Genomic DNA, 12,081 nt, shown 5'->3' with positions numbered 1-12,081 from the left:
CATTTATGCCAGGAACTTGACTCGTATACCATTGAATATTGTAATATCCATTTGCATGGAAATTAAAAATTACGGATATCCACTGTGGCCTGATCTGATAAATGCTAAATACTGCTAAAAATAACCGTTTTATAAAAATATTATTAAAATCAAAATCAATACAAATAAAATTACCTATCGAATGGTGTACGAGTCAAGCTCCTGGCATAAATGGTTTCACTTTTACTGACGAAACACAAACAATTTTTTCTGAAAAATCGCCGTTTTTCCTAACTTTAACCTCAATGAGGCACGTGTTAACATTATCGGATTTCCCTGAAACTTTGTATGTATCATTTTCTAATCCATTGGCATATTTTATGGGGGTGCCCTAGCAGAAAATCTAAAATTGATTTCTTGTGGCCACCCTAATATACATGCAAAAAAAAAAAAAACACGGCTACTATGTGTAAATATCGATGATGTTTTTTTAATTGCAAATGTAGATGAATATGCATGTAAACAAAACGGCTTTTATTTCAACGAACGAAGAGCATCACATACCTTGCAAATTTCTGTGGGCTTTGATGGTGGAAGTTCGTCTGATATATTGTCAGATCATTTGCATTTTCTCATTCTTCATTTTAACCAGTTGTTTTTAAACTTCGAAAATCTCGTAGAACATTTGAGGTGATTGAAGAAAATATTATTGTGTAAATTCGCCAAATAAACGAACTTTAGTTAGTCCCCTAGTATCTACATATATACCAAAATAAAAATAGATTAACCACTTGTAGATGTATACCGCTAGAAAACCGAAAAAAAGTAATTTAGAAAAAAAATCGTTTCCAGCAGGTTAAAAAAGAAAAATTTAATTTAAATTTTTCATTTTAATTATGAATAAACGTAATGTATTTTACTACGAAAACCAAATAACTTATGCCAAAATCAATTAACATTTGCTTGGCAAATAAAAAAATAAAAATTAAACCAGATCCAAAAACTTAGCTGGCAGTGTCATAAATGGGTAAGAGATGTTTATCAAAATGCAAATACAAAAAGAAAGCAAGAAATAGAAAACCACAACACACGTTGAATAAAAGTAAAAAAACAAAAAGACCAACAGCACGAGATAACCAAATATAAAATCGGAGATTGCAATATTTATGAATGAAATGTGACTCTTTCAAGGGAAAACGAAAATAGTACCACATAAATAAATAAATACAGATAACTTGGACATAAACAAAAACGCAAAACTGGTGCACATTTTGGTTGGCTGTTTGCGAATTATGCAGACGCAACAAGTTATCGAATCAGAAATATTGCTTGAAATTGGATTAAACATTTAAAAAAACTGCCCTATTTAGCTTCGGAGATGAATGAAGTTTTTAAATTTTTTTGTTTAAAATTATTGAAGTATTACAATACATATCTGTATGTAGCTAAATTAAGGCCAAGAATGGGTGAAATTCTAGAAGATCTCAAAAGACAAAGAGGCTAGTTACGGACTTCTGGCGTTAGTATATCTCTGTGCAGGGTAGCCATTCTAACCCAACTTTACCGTGGTTAAAATCAGATTAATACGCTGATTGCGAAATTACTGTCCTGACCAGGGGCGGAAACTGTTATTCCTTTTATAATATAATTCCTTGCAAAACTATTAATTGTGGACTTTTAATATATTTGGATCAAGATACAAATTATTTTCGGATTTTTATTACCTGATTCCGAGAGGACTAGTTAAACTGGGGCTTTTAAAAATAAAAGTCCGGAAATAAAAGTTAAATCCGGACTTTTATTTTTTAAGGCCAAAATAAAAGCACGACTTGATAACAAAGAAAAGGCTTATCCGAACTAAATTTTTTTTTTTCGTTTTGTTTTCGCCGTTTCTTTGTTCTCAAGCCGGGCTTTGATTTTGGCCTTAAAAAATAACAGTGCGGATTTAACTTTTATTTCCGTACTTTTATTTTTAAAAGGCCCAGTTTAACTAGTTCTATAGGACTCAAAAAATAAAAACACAGATTTTACTTTTATATGTGGACTTTTATGGAAAAAGTTCGAAAAATAAAAAGGATGCATGTGAAAATCCTCTGGTGATCTACATATTTTGTTAGTCGTTGCGGGTCGCTACAACTATGTCTGCAGTCCAGATTCCTTCATCGACAACGTTTAGGCGCCGCTGCTATAACCATTCAGCCATCACAGCCGATTTTTTGTTTGTCTTCATTAATCCTACTTCTATTCTGGTTCTTGCCAATTGATATTCACAACACTGCGACATCTGTTGCAGAATGAATGTGAAAATTGGACTTGTTTGATGGCAATGCTGCCATAGTGTCATATTTTATTGACCCGTGCTCTGGGATGTATAACAACAAAAATTGTTAATACATCCCAGAGCACGGGGGAAGGGGACGCTTTTATGACTAAGCAATTTTCTATGTTTCGGGAGCCATAACACGAAGAAAAATCAACGGATCGTAATAAAATTGGGTACACAAATTTTCCCTATAGCAGAAAATATTTCTAGTAAAAATGGACGGGTTGAGGACGGCGGCAACTTTTATTTTTTTATTTTTATTTTATTTATTTAACTTAGATATAAAACAAGTTTAAAAGGGTCGTAGGCTAGAATAATAAGCTATAACTTAGCAAAAAATAGTTTTGAATCAATGATATTTCACTTATCAAGTTTTATTGTAAGAGGAAATGGGGAGGCATTTTTTTTAAACGGGCGCTGCCACGTGTTATGTAGAAAAGTAATTTATCTGAAATGAAATGTGCAATTGAAGCTCACGCTGAGTATATAATGTTCGGTTACACCCGAACTTAGACACCTTTACTTGTTTTGGTTGCGAATAATTGAAGAATTAATTTTAACTGAGTTTTATGTTTTTATTTCATTTATGAATCTAACCCACCCTAATACACACAGAAAAATTTTAGTTTACACTAATTGTTGCCTATACATACATACATATGTATGTACGTACATACAAATATTCCATCATTATGGCATTGTCTTTTGCTTATTGTAAAATTTATTTATTGACTTTGTTTCTGCATTTGTGCAGAGATATTATTTCATTTATACAGTAGCAACTAAAAGATAAATAGCAGATGCTGTCAGTAAAGAATACAAATGAAAACAGAATATTTTATTTTGTTTTTACAACGATAAAATTACCGATAAAGCAGACTGCTACCGCCCATAACCATAGATACATACATACATTCATACATGGGCGTAAATATTTTTTAAAACAATCAAATGGATTAAAAAAAAATAAGCGATGACAAATGCATAAATATTAAGATAAAGAAAATGAAGTTGATTTGTCATAATAAAATGCGTACATGCATGCATGCCAATAAATTTACAGTGAGGCTCACAGAAATGGCACAATTTCAATAGAACACTTAAAATTTAAATTAATATATTTTATTATTTTAATTGTGTTTTTTTTTTCTTGGGAGAGGTAGGTGGAGGAATACTTGACCTCCCTTGGCGCTCCCAATTGGCGCAGTTATTGAGAAACAGAGATAACAGGCGTGATTGTTTACGAAACGGCCAAATTCGCTTTAATTCATTATAAATCCGAGTGTATTAAGCTTAGATGAAATAAAGTTTAAAAGTTTACTCGGTATAGTAATTCCATTTATAAGGGAGGGAGAGGGCTATGGAGAAAGGATGGTACAATAGGGAAAAGAAAAGGTAGAGAGAAGGGGGAATACTATTAGGAACAGGGAGAACAATAAGGAAGAGGCATATCGGAGAGACTGGGGAAGGGAAAGACGGAGATCAAGAAGATTAAGAGAAAGAAAGTCTGAGCAAAAAGGGTGAGAGGAAAAGGAAAGTTTAGGAGACAAAAAGAGGGACTGAGAAATTGGATTTATTTTAAGATTGAGTAAAAGCAAAACTTATAAACATATCTGTTAAAAGGGGATATAAAAAAGAGGTAAGTAAAAATACAACACCCAATATAACTTTCATAGGAGTTTCTTCATCTTTATTGATCTTTTTTTTATATTCCTTTCCCACCCTATGTTCATAAGTTTCTCTTTAATTAACACTTAATATAAATCTACTTCTTATTGCCGGCTAGGCCTTGCTAAGCGAACTAAAAAGGATGCTCTGGCTCAGAAGCTATTCTTGTCAGAACCTGCTTACGAAAGCAGAGATAAAAAGGCGGTCCCCATTTCTCTGGAAGAACCAGGTGGAAAGCAATTTATGTTCCCTTAGTGTCGCCAATTGGCGCTAGTTAGATCAGCCAAGCTGGCGTGATTTGTTTGTAAGTTTCTATAAAAATCGGCATATTTTCACAATTTTTGTAATTTTTTTTTAATATCAATCTTTTCATCATAAAAATGCAAATTCGAAGCATCATACATCTACTTTCGAAACTTGGAGCATCACTTCCAAAAACATGGAAAAGTTTCGAAAGTTATATTTTTTCTAAACGGTTTTATTGTTTTGTTCTAAATTTTAAATAAAAAAAACTAAAAACTGGTTTAAATCAAATTTTGTTCTCGAATGTTTGGAACTTAGATTTATGTTTCTTTGACACTGGATTATTATGGACAAATGCCAGAGTTCTGCGCTCAAACAATCTCCATGTAAACACATACTGCTACAAAAAAGTGCGCATGTATTCGAAGCTCTGCGGGCGTTGTGCACCACTGATAGGATAGGATAGGTTAGGTGGTAGCTGCCCTGATTAGGATAGCTCACTTAGACAACACGAAGGTCCGTTGTGATACCACATACACCAAAAATAACGGTGACTTAGATCTAGCTACTTAGAGAATCGTCGGGTAGCAACGATAAAGCTCCGAATGATACCGATCTCAACTTTGGATAAATACTCGGGAGATCCAAGTGAGTCGCGACCGAAGTACTTTCGCCTAGTTCTGGCAAAAGCTGGGCAATCAAGCATAAAGTGATTTGGTGATTCCACCTCATCATCCTCCATACAGCTGCAGCAGGATGGAGTTTCCCGTATATTGAGACGTACCGCATGGATATCCATGGGACTGTGCCCTGTCAAAACCCCAATGACCATTGATAGGTGAGCCTTAGTGAACCCAATTATTTCAGCAGACCTGCCATCCACTTTCGACCAGAAAGATCTTGCTACCCTGCAAGACGTGGTGTCCGCCCAACGTTTGCTGAGCTGACTCGAAGCCCAGCTATGGAGGAGCAATCCACAGGTGGCCAGCAGGATCCCGAAATCCCTGCAGCCTTCTTCATCCGGTTCAGTTGTACCGATGCGGGCTAAGAGATCCGCTTGACAGTTACCTGGGATATCACTATGGCCCGGGACCCAGATAATCTTAATTGTAAAATAATTCGATGCAATCGCAAGCGAGGTCAGGCACTCCCAGACCACCCTCGATCGCACTGCAGTTGAGCTCAAGGCCTTGATATCCGCTTGGCTATCAGAATAGATGTTAAATTCCCTAACCGTAGTAGCACTGGATAGCATTCCATCCACCGCATCCTTAATCGCAGCAACTTGCAGCTAAAATTTAGCTCTTGCCAAAAGACCGGCCAACGTGGTGTGATGGTAGCGTGCTCCGCCTACCACACCGTATCCCCTGGGTTCATACCCCGGGCAAGCAACATCAAAATTTTATAAAAAAGGTTTTCCAATTAGAAAAAATTTTTCTTTCGCCCCTCGGCAGTGTTTGGCAAGCGCTCCGGGTGTATTTCTGCCATGAAAAGCTCTCAGTGAAAACTCGTCTGCCTTGCAGATGCCGTTCGGAGTCGGCATGAAACATGTAGGTCCCGTCCGGCCAATTTGTAGGGAAAATCAAGAGGAGCACGACGCACATTGGAAGAGAAGCTCGGCCTTAGATCTTTTCGGAGGTTATCGCGCCTTACATTTATTTTTTTTTTTTTAAGAAAGTCCATATCCCATATCACGAAGCCTGACCAACGACCTTGCCGCGGCCGCCTTTCCCGCAATATCTACTGGGTATATGTTCAGCATGACGTTCAGTGCCAAGGTAGGTGTTGTTCTGAGAGCGCCATTGATACCGATCAGCGCCGTCCGTTGCACTGACACTAACATTTTGGAGGTGCTCGCCGTGTCCAGAGCTTTCCACCAGACCAGCAGCCCATATAGCAGAATCGGTTTGACCACCATCTCATACAACCAGTGTACTACACTTGGCGGGAGTCCCCAACTCTTTCCGATAGCCCCTCTGCAGCAGTACAAGGCAATGGCGACCTTCCTGGCCCGATCTTCCACATTGGGTCTCCAGGACAGTTTCTTGTTCAAAAAAATCCCCAAATATTTAACCCTATCAGAAAGTACCAACCGTACCCCTCCAACCGAGGGAGTTCTGAAATCGGGCAACTAATATCTCCTTGTGAAAAGAATCAATTCCATTTTTCCCGGGTTGACCGCCAATCCACAGCCCACCTAGCCACAGTATCCAGGTGCCCAGAAATTTGCCTCTGAATATGATAGCGAGGTCATCTGCATAGGCAACCACCCGACAACCATTGGCTTCCAGCTCCACAAGAAACTCATTGACTACCACAACCCAGAGGAGAGGAGATAGGACACCCCCCTGTGGCGTACCCCTGCACACCTTCCTCTTAATTATGGCCCCTCACCACTCCGCTGCGACAATTCTGCCGCATAGAAGTTTGCTAATAAATTCAACCAGAGCCTCCTCGACTCCTAAACCCACCAGAGCTCTTTCGGTTGCCCCCGGTAAGACATTGTTAAAAGCCCCCTCGAAAGGCACCCAGAGAATACTCTTTGTGTTCTAGGGACCCCTCTATTTGCTTTACAATCGAATGGAGAGCCGTTTCCGTCAATCTGCCTTTGCAGTACGCATGCTGTGAAGCCGACAGTAACCCCCGAGGTATCCTTTCCCGTAGGTTCAGTTCAATCAACCGCTCAAACGTCTTAAGAAGAAACGACGGGAGACTGATTGGCCTTAAATCCTCTTAGGTCGTCAAAAGAATCCGACCACCCGGGGCGGCTTGCCCTTCCCCCTGTAAATTTTCAATGGGCAGGACAGCTGAAAGGCGCTATTGCTTGCCGAGGTGAAGTTTTCCACCAGAAGCCACTATCCGGAGCCGATTGTGTAGTCGCCCTTCAACGGTCTCGTGGTTATCTATGCTACGCAGGGAGGCCACGCGAGGGTTGACGCATTACCTTATGAGTAATGCGTTCAGAGCCAGACCGGACGCAAAGCGGAAAAATCTTCAACCGCACCTACACCACCAACTAACGGCGACGGAGCCGGAACGTACCTTGAGGTCCGCCACGGTTCTAACGGGACGTGGGCAGGTGCAGCATTAGCCTACCAGCCGTTTCGATAGGGTTTCACCACGACCTACTAAGGTGGCAGAATACCGCACCTACCAGCCCAAAGTCATCAATTCCTAAACATAGTCAAAATCAAAGTCCCTAACAATCCAGTTCGTCACCGTTGTGTACCGATCTTGACCCTTAACAGGGTCCTCCCTCCCCTGAGCTCGGCAAAATGACTCAGGGGTGCGGGTTTTATCGAGTTGTCCTCTCTAGATCCGCCATTATCAGTATAAGTAGGGGCACCTCGTGCAGGACGTGATAACTAATCACGCGATAAGTCACTATGGCCGGTCTAAGACTGATAACAGTCCCTGATCCAGAGCCTGGAACCACTTATGATATCCAAGCCAAGTATTTTAGCCCCCTGTGCACCACTGAAATTAATAATTTATATTATTATATTATATACATACATACATATACGAATTTGGGTATAAAACTCTATTCAACGATCAATGGACAGATAACGTTGTTATACTCAGCTGAGCAGAGCTCACAGAGTATATTAATTTTGTTCGCATAACGGTAATCCGTAACGGCATATACTAATCGAGATACATATAGACTTATATTCATTTAGCCATGTCCGTCCGTCCGTCCGCAAACACGATAACTTGAGTAAATTTTGAGGTATCTTAATGAAATTTGGTATGTAAGTTCCTGGGCACTCATCTCAGATCGCTATATAAATGAACGAAATCGGACTGTCACCACGCCCACTTTTCGATATCGAAATTTCGAAAAACCGAAAAAGTGCGATAATTCATTACCAAAGACGGATAAAGCGAAGAAACTTTGTAGGTGAGTTGACCTTATGACGCAGAATAGAAAATTAGTAAAATTTTGGACAATGGGTGTGGCACCGCCCACTTTTAAAAGAAGGTAATTTAAAAGTTTAGCAAGCTGTAATTTGGCAGTCGTTGAAGATATGATGAAATTTGGCAGGAACTTTACTCCTATTATTATATGTGTGCTAAATAAAAATTAGCAAAATCGGATGACGAACACGCCCACTTAGAAAAAAACTTTAAAAGTAAAATTTTTACAAAAAATTTAATATCTTTACAGTATATAAGTAAACTATGTCAACATTCAACTCCAGTAATGATATGGTGCAACAAAATACAAAAATAAAAGAAATTTCCAAAATGGGCGTGGCTCCGCCCTTTTTCATTTAATTTGTCTAAAATAATTTTAATGCCATAAGTCGAACAAAAATTTACCAATCCTTGTGAAATTTTGTAAGGCATAGCTTCTATGCCGGTAACTGTTTTCTGTGAAAATGGACGAAATCGGTTGAACCCACGCCCAGTTTGTATACACAGTCGACCGCCTGTCCGTCCTCTTGGCCGTTAACACGATAACTTGAGCAAAAATCGATATATCTTTACTAAACTTAGTTCACATACTTATCGGAACTCACTTTATCTTAGTATTAAAATGGGCGAAATCCGACTATGACCACACCCATTTCGATATCGAAAATTTCGAAAAATGAAAAAAATGCCATAATTCTATACCAAATACGAAATAAAATAATTTAAAAAAAATTTTTAGTTAAACGGTTTTATTGAAAACAATACTTACATGAAATAATAATAATACGAAAAGCTAGAAGAAAATAATTAGGTAGGTCCTAGGTACTAGTCATCACACTCCTTATCAATCTAGGGCGTTGATCAGATAATTAAATAAAAGCGCCGGCGCGTGAAATTTCTAAAAATGTGAGGCGTAGCATAACCTGATTAAGGTTCAGTTGGTCTTATATATGATTATCAATAGAAATATGACGCGTCCAACGCTTTTATTTAATTGTCTGATCAACGCCATAGATTGATAAGGAGTGTGATGACTAGTACCTAGGACCTACCTAATTATTTTCTAGCTTTCCGTATTATTATTATTTCATGTAAGTATTGTTTTCAATAAAACCGTTTAACTTAAAATTTTTTTTTTAAATTATTTTATTTTCAAGTTTTTCGTCTTTATTTAATTGCCTATTATTTCTCATTCTATTTAGTTCATTTAGTGACTCCTTATTACAAGGACTCTTTCCTGACAATTTGTTACAACCTAAGTCCTCAATACATAATCCTTCCAAAGACTTTACTCAACTCTGCGCCACGTATGCTTGTCCCTCCTCCAACTCCAAAATATTTTGATGTCACTTCTACTGGACTGTATGCAATATTTGTTCCAAATATGAGCCAAATCGGGCATCATAGGTCGATTTCTATTCATGTATGTATTATGTGTTCGAAATATGGACCAAATCAAATCGGACCACAAATGCGAATTTTGCGAATATCTCGATCCATGCGCCACCTAGCGGCGATATTTTTTCACATGTCGATTTCTATTCTTACATGTATTATGTGTTCCAAATATGAGCCAAATCGGACCACAAATGCGAATTTTGCGAATATCTCGATCCTTGCGCCACCTAGCGGCGATTTTTTTCTTATTATTGCATTGTCATTATCATTGCTTGTAGCTTATCGGGAAGTTACTTAAATTTCAATTGCAAGATTCGTTCACAACGGCCGTGCATGCGGCCGTGCAGCCTGTCAACTCAAGCTAAATAAAACCGTTTAAAAAGGGATGAATATGGTGTTTCGATTAGTTTTTTGACGCAAAATATAAATTTAGAAAAAAATTTGTAAAATGGGTGTGGCACCTACCATATTAAGTAGAAGAAAATGGAAAAGTTCTACAGGGCGGAATCAAAAGTCATTAGAATCATGGAAGGGATACTGTTCGTGGTATTACATATATAAATAATTTAGCGGTACCCAACAGATGATGTTCTAGGTCACCCTGGTCCACATTTTGGTCAATATATCGAAAACGCCTTCACATATACAACTAAGTGCCACTCCCTTTTAAAACTCGCATTAGTACCTTTAATTTGATACCCATATCGTACAAACAAATTTTATAGTCACCCCTGGTCCACCTTTATGGCGATATCTCGAAAAGGCCTCCACATATAGAACTAAGCCCCACGCCCTTTCAAAATACTCATTAACTCCTTTCATTTGATACCCATATCGTACAAATATATTGTAGAGTCACCCCTTGTCCATCTTTATAGCTATATCTCGAGAAGGCGTCCACCTATAGAGCTAAGGCCCACTCCCTTTTAAAATACTCATTAACTCCTTTCATTTGATACCCATAACGTACAAACGCATTCTAGAGTCAACCCTGAGCCACCTTTATGGCTATATCCCTAAATGGCGTCCACCTATAGAACTATGGCCCACTCCATTCTAAAATACTCTTTAATATCTTCCATTTGATACCCATGTCATATGAACGTATTCAAGGGTTAGCCTTGGTTCATTTTCCTACATAGTGATTTTCCCTTATTTTGTCTCCAAAGCTCTCAGCTGAGTATGTAATGTTCGGTTACACCCGAACTTAGCCTTCCTTACTTGTTTTTCATTCATGTCGAGTTGACTGACAATAATATCATAAAATAATTGACTATTAATCTAAGTTAAGCCTAGGTAAAAATATGTTTTCAGATAATGATATTCCTTTAGTTATTCCAAACTACTTTACGAATTAATCATTCTATGCAATGCATATTACATATTTATAAGCGTCAACATGCTAAAATCTAAAAAACAAATAGAAAATGCATATCTCCCACAAAAACATATTTAACACCTTGAATGTGGCAAAGTCTTCATTTGAAATTCTACCCTTTCCCTCGTCGTCCGCCTTACAAAGTGGGACATGCAAATTTAATTATTCGCAAGTTAAGTCGCCTTTTTACGAGTGCATTGCTAAGTTTATTTTTTTTGTTTTTATACTCAGTTGAGCAGAGCTCACAGAGTATATTAAGTTTGATTGGATAACGGTTGGTTGTACATATATAAAGGAATCGAGATAGATATAGACTTCCATATATCAAAATAATCAGGATCGAAAAAAAATTTGATTGAGCCATGTCCGTCCGTCCGTCCGTCCGTCCGTCCGTTAACACGATAACTTGAGTAAATTTTTAGGTATCTTGATGAAATTTGGTATGTAGGTTCCTGAGCACTCATCTCAGATCGCTATTTAAAATGAACGATATCGGACTATAACCACGCCCACTTTTTCGATATCGAAAATTTCGAAAAACCGAAAAAGTGCGATAATTCATTACAAAAGACCGATAAAGCGACGAAACTTGGTAGATGAGTTGAATTTATGACGCAGAATAGAAGATTAGTAAAATTTTGGACAATGGGCGTGGCACCGCCCACTTTTAAAAGAAGGTAATTTAAAACTTTTGCAAGGTGTAATTTGGCAGTCGTTGAAGATATCATAATGAAATTTGTCAGGAACGTTACTACTATTACTATATGTACGCTTAATAAAAATTAGCAAAATCGGGGAAGGACCACGCCCACTTTTAAAAAAAATTTTTTTTAAAGTAAAATTTTTACAAAAAATTTAATATCTTTACAGTATATAAGTAAATTCTGTCAACATTCAACTCCAGTAATGATATGGTGCAACAAAATACAAAAATAAAAGAAAATTTCAAAATGGGCGTGGCTCCGCCCTTTTTCATTTAATTTGTCTAGGATACTTTTAACGCCATAAGTCGAACAAAAATTAAACAACCCTTGTGAAATTTGGTAGAGGCTTGGCTCCTAGTACGGTAACTGTTTTCTGTGAAAAAGGGCGAAATCGGTCTGTCCTTCCGCTCGGCCGTTAACACAATAACTTAAGCAAAAATCGATATATCTTTACTAAACTAAGCACA

At 37.8% G+C, this 12,081-nt stretch overlaps 1 protein-coding gene across 1 annotated transcript in view; it reads left to right on the top strand.

Moving 5' to 3' along the window:
* Positions 1-5,037: 5,037 nt before the first annotated feature.
* Positions 5,038-12,081, top strand: part of LOC137236069 (uncharacterized) — a 44,548-nt gene continuing 37,504 nt past the window's right edge. Inside the window, 1 exon segment of the mRNA XM_067758765.1 lies at positions 5,038-5,051. Coding sequence (XP_067614866.1) covers positions 5,038-5,051 — 14 coding nt within the window.

This window comes from Eurosta solidaginis, unplaced genomic scaffold (assembly GCF_040869045.1).
Source record: "Eurosta solidaginis isolate ZX-2024a unplaced genomic scaffold, ASM4086904v1 ctg00001308.1, whole genome shotgun sequence".
Lineage (NCBI taxonomy): Eukaryota > Metazoa > Arthropoda > Insecta > Diptera > Tephritidae > Eurosta > Eurosta solidaginis.
This window is presented reverse-complemented; position numbering and strand designations above follow the sequence as displayed.